The 16,321-nt window shown below is 49.8% G+C and overlaps 1 protein-coding gene across 10 annotated transcripts in view; it reads right to left on the bottom strand.

Annotated features, from left to right (window-relative positions):
- The window catches only part of foxp1b (forkhead box P1b), a 181,226-nt gene that overhangs the window by 22,154 nt on the left and 142,751 nt on the right, over positions 1-16,321 (bottom strand). For all 10 annotated transcript variants that reach the window (XM_062545753.1, XM_062545761.1, XM_062545760.1 and 7 more), the window contains 2 exons: positions 12,782-13,031; positions 4,663-4,770 (listed from right to left, as the gene is read on the bottom strand). In XM_062545753.1, the coding sequence (XP_062401737.1) occupies positions 4,663-4,770; positions 12,782-13,031 (358 nt within the window). The remainder of the gene's footprint in view (positions 1-4,662; positions 4,771-12,781; positions 13,032-16,321) is intronic.

Below are 16,321 nucleotides of genomic sequence, written 5' to 3' on the forward strand. Positions count from 1 at the left end.
GGGCTCAGCAACCGTGCCGGGAGAGGAGAGAGGGAGGAGGAGGAGGAGGTGAGAGAGAGGGAGGGGGGGAGGGGGGGGTCGCACAGAGATGCTCTCGTCTTCTCAAATGCACTTTTTTTCTGGGCATTTACCGCAAATCACCAGTGGCCCACTCTGACTGGGAGTTGTGGGGTGGTGGTGGTGGGGGGGGGGCAGACACGTTGACGGCCTTATAAATCTGGGGCCGCCGTGACAGGTCAGGGTGTGACGCGCGGGCCCCCCGACATGCAGACAACATATTTGTGCATTTAAAATACGAGGGGGCAAAATCAGGCAAAGGCAGACATGCGTGTCCTAGGCTGGGGAGGATTGATGTGGAGAGGAGATAGATGCCACAAGTCTGCGTGGCTGCTCTGAGGAGGAGCACCAAGGTACGCTCAACCTTGGGAGGGGACAATGATGAACACCTGGGCTGGGGTTATTTTCAACCGGCTATTTGCGAGAAGTTAAAGAAAATTGGGATGCTGGTCGTCTTTAAATGATCTGCTACCCACTGCATTCTGTGCATATCTCTAACATGCCAAACGCTAAACTAAGACACTAAAATGCTAAACTAAAATGAAAAGAATGCTGGCCGTGGTCATTAGATATGAGCACACCACCAAATTTGACCTTGCTGAAATCTATTGTCTCCCTCCTTAATATCCGGACTGTCTGAAACCAAATAAATGAATGAATGAATAAATAAATAAACATGAATCTGATCAAAATTACAAGCAGGGCTCGAATCTCCGAGCATACGAGACCTCGTCTTGGCGAGCAAGTGAAATAAGCGAAGACATCTTAGCCTCCGTTAAACTGGCCTGAAGTGCATTTTGAATGAGGAGTGCAGCTTCGCCTGCCTGTACGTGACGAGCTTCGGAATTTTCACTGCTCACGGAAGCCACATCCACCCACCCCCACCCCCACACCCCTCCTCTCTCTCCTCGCACCCTTCTTTTCATCCTTTGTTACATTTCATTTTTTTTCCTTCACCACCACCACCACCACCACCCTTCCCAGCCCTCTCTCACCCCCCCGCACCCCACCCCTTTCCCTCTAATGACATGGAGAGTCACAGTGCATAATTAATAGGAAATGAAATATTCAAATGGCTCTAATGTAGCCGCGTGCACTGTGTCTGGACAAGGGGAGTCGGGGCTGCCGAGAGAGAAGAGGGGGAAATTGACATTGGGAGACACTACGAGCGTTGGCACATGTCACTTTCCTGGACTTCAAACGGAGACGATTTTTAAAAGCTTTCTGGCAGCCATGACAGTCACTAATGTAAATTGCCACAATAAAACAAGTTAAATAGACGCTCCTTAAATAGTCAGCATTTTGCATGTCATTTAGTGGGGGCCTGCTCTGGCCTCCTTTTGGCCCATTTGAGTGGCATGATGGAGAGGGCAGACCGGTGGGAGAGGTGGGCAGGTGACCAGTCACGGGGGGAAACCTCAAACGGCTTCCCGTTTTAGTAGCACGTGGCGAGCACGCACGGTCTCGGCAAACATGCCGGAAAATGTAAAAAACACCATCGCTCATTCCATACAGCATCCACAGCCCCCAGAGGGTTTTTATGCATATGCTCTCAATTCAATGTGCATTTGTAATGCACAGCCTATATTACATCAGGGCATACATTATATCATTTATCTCGATCTTCATTGTGTGTGTTCGGTTATCTGTAACTGTAATTCCTCATTTCACATTTGGATTGTGACAGGGATTAGAGCTCATTTCCAAAAAAAAAAAGAAAAAACATACTACTGTGAGAAAGCTAAAAAATCTCTTTCTCACAATTTGCGAGGAGTGAGAGAGAGAGAGAGAGTGAAAGAGCGAGAGAAAGAGCGAGAGAAAGAAAGCGAGAGAGCCACAGTGGGCAAAGCACTAGATGGCAGTGCAGTGTTTAGCTTCTCTTGACCTCTGGAGAGGTCACAGAGGAAGAGGTCACGACCCCTCTCAAGGAGCCCGGGCTGTACACCCATGGAGGGGCCGCACCCTCACTCCCCGAGCCCAGCGCGCCGAAAAAAACTCAACAGGAATTCCATTTGGCCTCTCTTTTATTTATCAGGATAGTGCAACTAGGTATGTAATGTTTTCTTTCAAAGATAGAATAAACACACTCTCAGTTTAAAACAACATTTCTGGGGGCCCGCGCGCGCTGTTTCTGTTGGCATGGAGAGACGAAAATCTGGTTGACGTTAGCGTCCTCCTCACCTTTCTCATTACGCTGTGCCGCTTTTTCAGTCCCAGCCTGCGTCGACCGCACTCTCGTCTAACCTCCAAAAATCACGCCGCCCTGACCGCAGCCCCCTCTCTCTGTCTCGCACAACCGAGCCACGCTACAGGGGGGGGCACTGTCATCCACCTGAACGATTGTATTCATTTTTGTCGTATGTATGTGATTAATTTGGTGTCAAGCGGAGAAGAAACCGGGAGGGTGGGGGGTTGGGGGGGGGGCGGGTTGTGCTTCATGTGGAAGTGCTTAAGGACTGGAGAGTTAACACCTTGGTGAGCTCCGAGCACTCCCGCCCGTCCTTAAACAAAGGCGGCTTTGTGGAGACTCTCCAAATGTTTTCTTAACATGTTCCAAGCAGTTTAGGGCAGGCAACTAAAGTAAACAAGATGTTGCCATGATAAAAACACTTGTAAAAACAGCACGGAGTGCACTTAGTAACTTTTTAAAGAGAGAGGGCTTTTAGTGAGTGCTCAAATTCTAATTCCTCTCATTTCTATAAACAAAAAAGCTGGGGAGTCAGTGTCAGAGCCCAGCTAAAAACGCAGTCAACTGGACCAAACCCTCGGCCTTAAACGCACAAACACAAAGCAGTCTTTTTACGACACCTGGAACTAAGTGTAACAAATAATATTTCAACGTCAGTGAGAAGGAAAACAACGAGCGCGCACCTTGCTTTTTTCCGTTTTAACTCTGCCTCCCCTCACACTGGTCAAGTCTTTTCAATATTTTCTCTTTGGTAAACAGAAGTCTAGCGGAGCTTAAACTATTATCTGCAAAGTGATTTTTCCAGAGTTTACTGTGCCCTGAGCTTTATAAACACAGCTTTGAATAAACCTGTCTGAGGGTGGCTGGCTGTGGCTGAAGGGAATAAGAGAAACAACGTGAGCCCAACGCAGCTGTGGACTCTCTCACCTATACTCTGATATGAGTGCATGCTTTGTATATGAGGGTGTGTGTATATGTGTGTGTGTGTGTGTGTGTGTGTGTGTGTGTGTGTGTGTATATGTGTGTGTGTGTGTGTGTGTGTGTGTGTTGTTGCTCTGGGCCCCTTAGTGCATCACACTCCCTGTTTTACTTTCACCCCCCCCCCCCCCCCTCCTCCCATAATGGAATTGTGTCATATCTTGTTTAAAGAGCAGCTAATCCAGGGTGACAGAAAGCCATTGATCCGCTGCCACACTACAGACGTTTTCATCTTCCGCCCCCCCTGTGGTCATGGCCGTGCTATGTGTTGGATTACACACGGGGAAGATTACAACAGCCCACCACCCCCAGCACAACCCCCACCTACCCTCCAGACCAGACCGGACTGGGGCCAGCGGGGCAAACAAAGGCCCAGGTCACCCCTGGATGGGTGGGGGAGGGAGAAGAGGAGAGGAGAGGAGAGTGGGAAGAGAGCAGAACAGCAGAGAGGGGAAGAGGGGAAAGGAGAGGGAAGGGGTGAAGAGGGGAGGGGAGGGAGAAGCTAGACAAAAAGAGGAGTGGAGAGGTGGAAGAGGAGGAGGGAGTGGAGAAGAGTGGAAAGAGGGGGGTGGGAGGAGAGGAGAGCAGGTTGTGGTGGTGTCAGGGCTGAAATGGGCCCAGTTGTGAGTGGACTGCACTGCGCAGCGCCGGCTGAATGAGGGGGAGCCGTGGTCTAGCCCGTCAGGTGGCCCGGGCCCAGCGAGCCAAACGGGCCATTTCACCCGAGAGGACATTTACCGGGCCGGTGACCCCTGAAGCTGTGCTTTAAAGACCCGGGGGAGGGAGAGAGGAAGAGCAGAGAGCGAAAAATGACAGGGGTGGACAACAGAGAAAGAGAGAGAGAGAGAGGGAAGGAGAGGGAGAGAGAGAGAAAGAGAGGATGGGGTGAGCGGGAAGAAAAGAGGAAACAGTGGTGGCCCTCTCCGTGTCCAGAGCCAAGGGCAAACACGCAGCGCACCCCGAGTGCCTGCAGCCGCAGATAAACATCCTCCCGTTGTTTGTTTGGGAAAAACTGCCAGCGTCGCGGCGGGCCCGCGCACTCATGACAGGAATTATCAGCCCCTCGCTGGGCCGGGAGGGGGGGAACGCCGCACCACCGAGCCCACAGCTCAGACCCTGGACCTGTACCCCCCTACTGCCCCACCTGCCACCCCCGCACCCCACTAACTACCGCTCACACCTGTAGCGCCGCGGAATTACACCTGACAGTGGCCAAAGTCAAGGGCCACGAAAACAAAAGGAAGAAATAAAAGAAGACACATAAAATAAAAACCCGCCGAGGACCTATGCCAGGGCACCGCTGAGATAACCTTCTGGTGAACCGAGCGAGACGGGGCCTTTTTTTTTCTTACTCTCGCCGCCTTCTGCTGTTCTTTCCTTGGGAGATTACAGGTGACACTTGGGTGGGATGTTTTGAAAGGCCCCGAGCGGACACTTACTTGAGGAATGCGTGGTAGTCGTCGAAGACGGCCTCGCAGCCCGGCCACTTGCACACGCCGTGGCCGTACAGGGGGTGACCGTGGTGAGAGAGGTCCTCCAGCGTGGAGCTGTGATGAGAGAGAGAGAGAGAGAGAGAGAGAGAGAGAGAGAGAGAGAGAAAGAGAGAGGGAAAGACAGAGAGAGGGGGGAGAGAATAATAATAAATTAAAGGGATAATCCGGAGTGAAATGCACTTTAGATCAATTTTTCGGACTATTGGGAGTACATACGTTGAGTTGACACCAAAATCATGTCATTCGGATGTATTTTGAGAAAGTTCGAGCTCACCGTTTTTAGCCAAAACTCGTTAGCCTGGAGGTGACTCGGGCATGTCATTTCGCCGCTACAAAACGCTATTTGTATACCTCTTCTACTGTTCCAAACAACACTACACTTACGTGGTAGTGAGTAGAGGGTCCCTAAAGCCAAACCGAAGTATCCCCACGTCTTTATGTGGTCGGATAGAGAGTCCAGAATGAATTTAATCGAGTCAGTACCTTTCCGGAAATGTCGCTGTTGCAGCTAGCAACGTTTTCACAACACTTTACTAACATTTCCGGAAAGGTACGGACTCGATTAAATTCATTCTGGACTCTCTATCCGACCACATAAAGACGTGCGGATACTTCGGTTTGGCTTTAGGGAACCTCTACTCACTACCACGTAAGTGTAGTGTTGTTTGGAACAGTAGAAGAGGTATAAAAATAGCGTTTTGTAGCGGCGAAAGGACACGCCCCGGTCACTTCCAGGCTAACGAGTTTTGGCTAAAAACGGTGAGCGCGAACTTTCTCAAAATACATCCGAATGACATGATTTTGGTGTCAACTCAACGTATGTACTCCCAATAGTCCGAAAAATTGATCTAAAGTGCATTTCACTCCGGATTATCCCTTTAAGGGCATGATCCATGCACACATGACAGGTTGGAATTTGCTGTGTAACTGCCTTTGCAGATCAAGTGCAAACAGACAAACAGCAGAGGATGTTTCAGAGCCAAAGAAAAAAAAAAAAAAAGCGCTTGCCCAGCGATTTCTTTTGTGTAACAAGCCACAGCGTTTGAGGTGACCTTTCAACTTTGGGAAGTGTGCGATCCATGTTGCTATGAGACCCCTGCTTCCTCTCTGGCTGGAGGGTGACCACTGGTTTGGGCTGGACGCTCCGAGCCGTGGCGGCGGCGGTGGTGGTGGTGGGTTGAGACATAGCCAATCAATAGGTAATTATTTCGCAGGGCGGACCGGAGCCACGGAACGCTTTGATCCGGCCGGCGAGGGGCCGCGCTGGATGTTGTGGTTGCGTCCGCCGGCCCCGGCCGCTGACCCGCGTCCCCGCGGTCCACCTGGAGGGACGGCCGGCCTCTCCCACAACAGGAAGCGCCTTAATCCATCTGGCCCGCTCGCATGCCGAGCGCAAACAGTAAACAGTCCGGCCTGCGATCAATTTATCTGCTGGACCGAGCTATGGAGGCAGTGTCTCACACGCGCACATCTGATCAGGCTTAGGGGGGGGGAGGGAGGGGGGGGTCACAAACGCCTTTCAGTACCCACTCTCTGCACCCAAAACAAACTACACAACATCTTCCATATGTCCTACAGACAGGGCAGGGGGTAGACAGGGAGGGGTAGGCGTGTGTTGGAGCAGGAGTCCACCACAGTTTACAATGCGGGGGTAGGTTGTGTGTGTGTGTGTGTGTGTGTGTGTGTGTGTGTGTGTGTGTGTGTGTGTGTGTGTGTGTGTGTGTGTGTCTGTGCTGGAGCCAGTATTTGTATCGGACGGGCTGCCATATGGACGCAGACAGCGAACAAGCCACACAACTCCGCGCTACAAGAGCCTGGGGGACTGGCCTATATCGGTACCACCTGTGCTGCTGATCTCTCCCAGAGACGGCACGCCCACCTCAGACGACACCAGGCCCGCGCAGTGGCCACAGAGGAGGAGGTGGAGGAGGAGGAGGAGGAGGAGGAAGACAGAAGCGGAAGATGGGACCCACCACAGCCAAATCCCACAGTGCCAACGCTGGGGAATTCATCTCACTAGTGCCTGTCCAATCTACATGGATAGGGATACCTTTCTTCCCTTACAGACAGGGGTTTATATATATAAAAAGCTTTGCACACAATGAAGCTAACCCTGTGTATACCCACTGGAATATATCAACAAAAATGGGGGAAAAAATACAAAAAAAAAAATAATAAATGAATAAAAAACGTAAATGAAAAAAGGGGGGAAAGGGGAGAAAGAGTCATCCATTTTAATTTGATGTATGAGCACCACAGAATTAAACCACGGCAATGTTGAGATTAAAATCTCATTTTGTGGCCATGTTAGCAAAGCTGTACCTCAAGTAAGAATTTTTAAGGGTCGTTGCAGGTTCCCTTGTATTATAATTACTTGCTTAAGAGTTCACATTGTTCATAACAAGTGATAATTGCATTGCAATTAGGAAGCAGTGAAGCATTCATGAATGTGGTTAACAGTTTTTTTCCCCCTTGCAAAAGGCAGAAATATTTTTTAAAAAATTCAATTATGAATTATGCATACACATTAAGACGTCTGTTTTGATACAGCTAATAAATAGATGTGGAAGATCTCCTATAATGAGTTTTTAACAAGGAATGTCTCGACTGGTGAATATAGCACTGATTTTTAATTTAAAGACATGGTTTCTTTTTTTAACATAATTTCTTTCTGAGTAGGCATGTTGGTTAATTTTGTATTAATAAGATATTGGATTGTGGCGAACGCGTGGGGATTCGTCGAGCACAAAAGCTCGGAGGGGCTGCTAGCACAAGTGCCCTTGCTAAATGGCTGGATGACTAAACAGCAGCAAATGACAGAATTTGCACCAAATGATCTCCATTAGTGAAACTGGAGAAGTGTTTGGGACTCAGGGCTTTTCCTCCACCTCCTCTTCCTCTCCTCTTCCTCTCCTCCTCATCCTTCCATCCCTCCCTATTGTTACCTTATTCGGCAGTGGCGGAGGAAAGTAAAAAAAAAAATATATAAATAAATAAATAAATAAATATATAAAATAAAAAGAGGGGGGGTGGGGAAAGTGTGAGCTCCTGAGCCGGCTGAGTTTTAAATTTGACTGGAGCGGAGCGTTGCGTTGCGGAGCTCTGGGTGTGCAGGTGTGTCAGGACGCGCGGCGCAGTGGAGGCAGCAGGCAGGCAGGCAGGCAGCCCAGGGGGGAAAGAGAGCTCTAATGATCTTGTTACCGAAAAAATGTGGGAAAAGCGTGTCATCTGCTTTACGTGTGCGTGTGAGAGAAAGGAGGACGAACGGGAAGGGGGAGCAGGAGCAGGAGCAGGAGCAGGAGCAGGAGGAGAGGAAGACGAGATTGGTGGAAAAGAGAAGTGAAAGAGAGAGAAAGTGATTAAGCAGATGTGCAATATTCGACAAAAGCATATCTGCTCATAGGGGTGCGCGCGTGTTAGTAATGGGTGGCTGTGAATGGTGGGACAGCAGGGCTTTATTGCGAGATCATTTTCCGCCATGTTGGTCGCGTGCGCGTGTTCCGATGCGTTCGGGGGGGAGCGCAGGCGGTGTTGCGGCGACGGCGTTAACGAGCAGCGAGGGGGGGCCAGTGTCTGCGGCCGCAGTTTGGACAAGGCTGACACCGACAAGTCACAACACCACTCACCGCCGAGCTCCGCTCAGGCCTCTCCACTGCCCTCCCCCACCCCACCGCACCTCCACCCCCACCCCCACCCCCACCCCTCAACTCCAGTGTCTCAAGACCCTCTCACACCACCCCCAACACCCCCCCCCCCACACACACCTCTGCCGCCACCTCTAACACCACCTCCAACACCACCATCAGCCGCCGCACGCAGAGGGCTTTCAGCAGAATGATTTCATTATCATCGTTTTTTGGAGTGCTGGATCAATTAAAGGGGAGAATGGTCAGGGTGGGGGGGTGAGGGTGGGGGTGAGCGCTCAGCTCAAGAGTGTTATTCATCTGCTCAACGGCTCGGCCAGCTGCCTGCCTCGGAGATGGCTGACAATGGTAATATCAGGCAATACTGCCAACGCGGTGGAAGGAGGTGAAGCTTCCTTAAATCATTTTGCTTTCTAGTGCGTGTGCGTGCGTGTGTGTATGTATGTGTGTGTGTCTGTGTGTGTGTGTGTGTGTGTGTGTGTGTGCATGTGTATATGCATGTATGAGGTTACTTCCTACTTCCTAGCTCCAACAGTCCCTCTCCCTTTCAATTTCCGGATCCTTCTCTGCCCTCTCTCCACACTTTTCGGTCTCCTTCAGCAGGTTCATCTAAACTGGGGGCTATTTTCATTTAGCACCAAAAAAAGCAAGTGGGTTCAGAGTCATGAGGGCTTTAAAGGCGTTTGTTCATCCTTGTGGTTTCCTGACTGACAGGCCCCGACGACAGACAGACAGACAGACCGACAGACAGACAGAGCGAGCGAGCGAGCATCAGACAGACAGACAGAGCGAGCGAGCGAGCATCAGACAGACAGACAGAGCGAGCGAGCGAGCATCAGACAGACAGACAGCGTAGCGGACAGGAACGTCTCCATCCCTCTATCCCTCCAACCGCCCATCCATCAAATTTGTGCGCAATTGCGGAGGATTTGGAATGCGGCTCTGTGGGAGAGGGAGAGAGAGGCGGGCATCTAGGAGTCCGTTAAAAGCCGCAGCACATCTTGTCTCAGTGTACGTGTGTGAGTGTGTGTGTGTGTGTGTGCGTGCCTGTTTTTTTTTTTCCTTTTGCGGCGATTGAATTTCCCCTCCCTTCCTTTAAGGAGGAAGTGAAAGGGCCGGTGAGTGATGCCTGCGGAGGCACTTAAGGTTTTAGTTGCAGGCGTCGCGGTGCCTGGGCAAGATTTTATATGACACATGAAACTAACTACACGGTACTTAGGCTCACTGTAAACCAATCTGAGATGCGCGCGGAGAAAACAGGTCCATCAGCAGAGTGGGTCGTGTCTGTTGCCTGACAAAAAGGACTCGCGAAAAACCACATCAATTAAAAGTTCATTAAGTTCAGGCGCTAGCTGGATGAGACGCTTTCTATTTCGGTTTCGGCCAGAAAACCCATTATCTATTCAAATCCCCGGATTAAGGCACAGCCATTTGTTCTTGTGGGGATGAATTACATGAAACAATATTTGGTCTTTTTCTGCTCCTGCACGGAGCTGCATATTCATATTTAGCCGTCTGGAGGTAGCTGAAACAACACTCGACGCTGTATCGTAACAACTATGAATTATTGTCGCCAGTATAACATGACTATGATAAATGCTTTATGTCTTCAAAGCATATGCCTTTTAACCACGCTATGCTAAACTCACTGCTTTGAATTTGGCTTTCAGTCAAACCATGGAGTCAACGCTTAAAAAAAAAAAAAAAATGAAACACCTGCTTGGCTCTTGACAGATCTAAGATACTTGCCGAATATTCAGCCTCAGAATGCCTCCCTCACACGTGTGCGTGTTAAACTGCTGTTGACATCCTCTTTAATCTCTGGCAGAGAGCGCCAGAGAGAGAGAGGGAGAGAGACTGAGAGACACCGAGACAGACAGGGAGGACTAGGTTTTTGACAGATGTCTTCAGGGCCCAGGATATTTCATTGGTGCTTGATATGGGAGGTGTTGTTGTTTTATTTCAATACCCCACCCCCCAGGGCATGATCACCAACACCAGCACTGCAGTGGCATTTGATGGGAGTAAAGGTGTTGATAATTTCAGCTACATGCCTTTGCCATTCCTCAGTTAAAAGGAAGCTGCTTCAGCTTAGTAATGTGAGTGCTGTGTGCGGTGAGACCACAGTGGAGAGACCATTGGATTATGGGTGAGTGCAACGTAAGACGTGCGTGCAAATGTGCAAGAAAGAGAGGGAGAGAGAGAGAGAGAGAGAGTGAATGAGAGACTGGAGGACAGAGAGAGAGAGAGAGAGAGAGAGCGAGAGAAAGAGAGAAAGGGATGGATGGATGGATGGAGTGATGAGGGAGGGAGGGAGGGGAGAAGTCAGGTGCTCCGTGGTCTTGGTTGAGCTCTGCTCATCTCTCCACGCTGTCTGTCTTGCGTGGCTAAGTGCAGGCTTCCGTCACGCTGGGGGGTATTACGTGCTATCAACAGCAGCAGGCCTGGGCAGACGGCCGCGCAGGCGCTAAGCGACGTGTTCCTCTGACATAAAGACACGCTCTGAGGGGATGGGGGTGGGGGGGGCGGAGAGAGTGCCATAATGTTCACTTATTAAACCTGACAATCGGATGAAATGTCAAACCTGCTTTCAGCTAACATTTCCCGGCCGGCGTGCCGATTTCCACGCGGATAAGGCCTAGCATGCTATTTAGCATTACAGTCGCACGCTCCTCTAGTCTTCTATACGTGTGTGTGTGTGTGTGTGTGTGTGTGTGTGTGTTTTCCGCTGCTGAAGTGGCTCTCTCCGTAGCGCTCTTCACAGCCGCTGCAGCTGTGATGGAGTCACTCTGAGTTCATCCACCGCGATAGCCCTCTGGGAGACACAGATCAATTCAGTCACCGGCTCTGTGTTTGGGGCTTTCCGCGGGAATGAGAGGCCTTTGTCAGTGTGTGTGTGTGTGTGTGTGTGTGTGTGTGTGTGTGTGTGTGTGTGTGTGTGTTTGTGTGTGTGGGTGGGTGTGTATGTCTACCTTGAAGTACTGAGGGGCTTTCAGAAAGCTTGAAACATGTTTTCATTTGCACAGCTTTCCCAACGACATGTAGGGTTTGATCAGGCAGACGTAGGTCTGATGTAAACGGGGGTGAGCTCATAGTGCCTGGAGGCTTCAATCGCGCGGTTCAAAGATCATGCCTCGGCTCGAGCAAAAACAAGTAAACGTGTTGCAGGCCAAATGAATGTTTTCCTCAAAGACACACACAGTTAGGGAGAGATCCCCCCTCTCTCCCTCTCCCTCTCTCTCTCTCCCTCTCTTTCTTTCTCCCTTTGGTGCTGCTCTTCCAAATAAACATTTAGAACATAACGTGAGCAGCCCGGGTTAAAAACGGAGGAAGGGCAGAAAAAAGACAGAGACATTGCTTTCATACTATGCAATTACTTAGGGAACTGTATCAACAAGGCGGGATTCATAACTAATGATATATAATTTACAGGGTTATGCTAGGTTTAAGTAAACAGACCTATTTTCCTCCCACAGAAAATGTCTCTTGTGACCACAAAAAGAAAACAAAAAAAAATTGAAGTTCATATGAGACTGGAAAAACTTAATTATCACACGGGGCACAAGGGGTTAAAAGCTTGTGTATTTTTGTGTTGTTAGGGGAAGGAAAAGGCGGAGAAAAAGTGAATAAAAAAAAATGTTTGCAAGCAATTTGATTTTCTACTTTTACGGGCCCAAGCCAAAGTCACAGCTGCAGTTGCACAACCGCAAAACTGAAATAACATCTTGCTCCCGCCCACCCCACACCCCCACTAATTAATACTGTAGTGATCCCATCCCCATCACGGCAATCTGCTCGCCAAGCCATCCCTACTGCCTCCCAGGTGTTCCGTTTGAATTCCCTGCTGAACGTGGCTATGCAGGGAACGCGAGGAGGGAGAGAGGGAGAGAGAGAGAGAGAGAGGGAGAGAGAGAGAGAGAGAGAGAGAGAGAGAGAGGGAGAGCCTGCACCTTAATGAAAATAGTGAGGTAGTTACAAACGACAAATTAATATTCATTTGCGGGCAAAGCCCTATGGGTATGTGTCCATCAAGCAGAGTCCCTGGGAGGACTCGCAGCCTCTTACATTGGAGGAAAGTAAAGTAGGGCCCCCTGTTTTTCTTTTAGTCAAGGATGATGGGAACGAGTAGCACCTAATGTGCCTCATTTCAATTTTAAGGCTGGGTGGCGTGGGGGGGTGGGGAGGGGGGGGTATGATGTGAGAAGGTGTAATTCTTTCCCAATCAGGCAGTTACTTTCCCTTGAAGGAAAACAACACATTTCCTTCTTCATTTTTTCCCCCCTTCTGCTTTCCTAGAAAAACCTCCACCCACATTAGCGTGCCTGGCATGTAAATCGCGCTAATGGCGGCCTGCTGCACTGACCCCGGTGCCAGGCTTAGCACGCCCAGTTAGCCTCCAAGGGCTCCTGTGCCACACTCACCCTTCCCTCTTCAGGCCCATGTACTGCCCATTGGTGGCTGCGTGCTGGTTGTGCAGATGGTTCTTGGCGGGCGTCGGCGACGTCAGGTCCAGGCCGCGATGCCCGTTGCTGCCGCTGCCGCCTCCGTTGCCGCCTCCGCCACCGCTGAGGCCGTTGCCGCCGCCGTTGTTGTTGTTATTGTTATTCTCCTCCTTCACGTGAGCGTTCGACACCTCTTTCCACAGCTGCTGCAGCTCGGCTGGAATCATGCCTGCAACAAACAAATTGGATAATTAAATCAATTAACCGCTAATCCGACTCTCTTCGTCACATAATTAAATCAAAGCATGTGTAAACAAAGGCGAGCATTAATTAGCGGGAATTAAAAAAAAAAGAGTAGCTGCAACAGAGGTGATGCCGCGTGTGTGTGTGCATGTGCGTGTATGTGTGTGTGTGTGTGTGTGTGTGTGTGTGTGTGTGTGTGTATCTGAGCGTGTGTGTGAAGGAGCGAAGGGCTCCGCTGTTTCCCGCCCACTACCTCGCTTTCTTCTCCACCCACTCTTCTCCCCCCTCTCTTCTCACTGTGTGATGTGCCGGGTGTGTGTTTGTGTACACAAATCCCTGGCATTCACACACATTTCATGCCCTGAGTAAATAATTAACATCCAGACAAGGCATGAAATCTGAATAATCACCATTATTTCTTTTTCACACAAGACTGAAAGAGGAAAGGAGAGGGTGTGCACTCACACACACACACACACACACACACACACACAGAGCGAGAGATGAAAGTTTACAATGGAACATCACAACAACAACACCAACACACACACACACACACAAAAACAAGGCCCTGGGGTAATACTCTGGAAAGCGCATTAATGTGCAAAATACTTAAAGCTTTGCACCGCCTCCAATTGACACAGAAGACTTAAACCTCATTTAACAAGTCAAGCACACAGTCGCTCACACATCCTTTGAAAGGGGGGGGGGGGGGGGGGGGGTCCCTTGAAGACACAAGACATCTCTCCTGCTCAATCACACACGCGTGCACACACACACTCGCTCCATCTCTCACACGCACACACACCGCATGATTTTCTCTGTTCCTGACTGACAGCAATACACGCACCCGAGGCGATATTGGGGACAGAGAAAAGAAGAGTGTGTGTGCATGTGTGTGTGTGTGTGGAGGGGTGTTGAGACGCTGTGTTTGTACTCGGAGTGTTCCGTGTCTAAGGGAACACAGCCACTGTCTGCACAGCCATGTATACATGTGCCAGAGCAAATATACAGCGTCTGGGAGAATCCAAAATGTGGCCTTCAGCTGACATGAAGGAGACAGTGCAGATCAGACAGGACGAGAGAGGAGGAAGAAAAGACGACAGGCATATTGGGCACGGGCCAAAGGTTTGATTTTTTTTTTATTCTCCCTCTCTCTTTTTTAAGTGCTGGACTATTTGAAATGCATTTGGCCACCATATATGTCTAATGGCACATTGAGAAATCCAATATGTACTCATGAGGAATGGCCGCAAATTAGCAGTGGGGATTCAGAGTGGACTACTTGAATAGGGGCAGGTTTTTAAATATGTTGAAAGACCCCTTGGAAATGCTGCTGAATTAAGCCTAGAGAGAGAGAAGAGAGAGAGAGAGAGAGAGAGAGAGAGAGAGAGAGAGAGAGAGAGAGAGAGAGAGAGAGAGAGAGAGAGAGTGCCGGAAAGACCACTCGTTTAACATTACAATTAATTAAATCGATTTTTGAAAATGAGCAAATGGCAAATGAAAGATGATTTGCCCGTGCTTATCTAAGGGTGGGTTTATACTCTTTAGACTGCCAGTCCTCCCCATCCATCCACACACCATCCAACCCCCACACCCACCCACCCACACACACACACACACACCCACACACACACCCACACACCCACACACACACATACACACATACACACACCTCCGCCTCTCTTTTTAATCGTTCTCCATAGATATGAGAAGTGGTCCTTTTCAAGCGAGCGTGAGTGCGCGGGCCTCCTAATGCATTGTGCAAAATGCTTAGTCTTAATTTATTCCTGTTGTGGTCCAAAATAACGGCGAGCGGCGAGGTGAAGATCTCAATGCGATCGGGGGGGGAAAAAACATTTTTAATTTGATAAGCTCCTAAAGATTTTAATTACGCTCGTAATGGAGAACAGTGGCCTAATGAGGCGCGGGGCCTCAGGAGAGAGAGGGGGGTGGGGGTGGGGGGTGGAGCGGGTGGAGCGAACGATAGAGCAGAGCGGGAGTCGGAGTGTGTGTGTGTGTGTGTGCGCGCGCTCAAACGAGGCCGATAGGATTGCTGTAAATTCACGTCCGGATCGTTTGCATATCAAAGAGTGCAGGAAATGATTGCAGGACAAATCAATAACCTTTTCCCTTCTCTCAAGGAGCGTCCCTTTATTAATTGGCCCTGACACCAATACGGACACACAGTCTCTTTCTACTACTTCTCTTCCTCTTCTTTATTTCTGTCGTCTATCGTCTCTTTCTCTTCTCTTTTTCTCTCTGTCGCTTCGCTTTCCCCTGCGTGTCAGTGGACGTTCTTGCTTGTCGCTGGATGCTGTTACGCAGCTAAGACCTTCTGTTGGACACTGTACAAACATTAAATGTCAAAGGCTTTAAAAAAAAGAGCAAAAAAGCATCACAATGTGGTGGGAATTTGCTTTTTGGCCCCATTTTCCTTCTCGTTTTTTTTTTTTTGGCTGGTCATTCGGATGGTTAAATCCTTGGAGGGAAAGTTTGGGGTTGATGTTGGATGGGGAAGGTCATTGTAGTTGTAGCGAGTGTCCTGGGTTGCAGCTGCGGGAACAATCATTTTCCCTCACTTGGTGCCCGGTGACAGTGTGCGATGTATTTTTAGCCGATGTGCTTGACAGGGCGGCCCACTCTCCCTCAATTACCCAACAGTCCTGCTGACCCCCGACACCACTGTTTACTGAGACGAGACCACGCCGGATAGACTCGTCTGATGAGAAGGGGTAACGGAGTGGGACGAAGCTGTCTCTCTCTCGCACACGCTCCCTGATCCCCCCCTCTCTCTCTCTTTTTTTCCCACATCTCAATCCCTCCATTTCTCTCACTCTCTCCCTCTGTCCTCTGTGTGACTTGCTTTCTCTGTCATCGCTGGGGGAATCAGGGAAAAAACGCGCACCTTTCAAAATCTATCACTTATGACAGTCGAACGTATTAATAACGTCGATATAATGCATTCCTGGCCGCGGCGCGACGCCACAGTGCTCCCTCAAAAGAGGTCTCATTCTATTAGGGGCCGCGCGGACGGCTACAAACCCCTTACGTGCCTCTATTTCTCTCTTAACGTTTCCAGGTCATTCTTTTCAAAAATCGGCGGATTGGTTTATCTCTCCTTCCGCCATTTTTCAGCGGCGGCCCGCTTCACTCATTACAGGTGGGGCGGAGGGGGACACCGACGAGCCGAGGCGGGCGTAAAAAATGTATGTTGTTGGGACACTTGATTGATCACCGGCGGCACGACTCAATTTTTACCGCGGCAGGTAGCCG

The sequence above is a fragment of the Sardina pilchardus genome, chromosome 9 (genome assembly GCF_963854185.1).
Source record: "Sardina pilchardus chromosome 9, fSarPil1.1, whole genome shotgun sequence".
Taxonomy (NCBI): Eukaryota; Metazoa; Chordata; class Actinopteri; order Clupeiformes; family Clupeidae; genus Sardina; species Sardina pilchardus.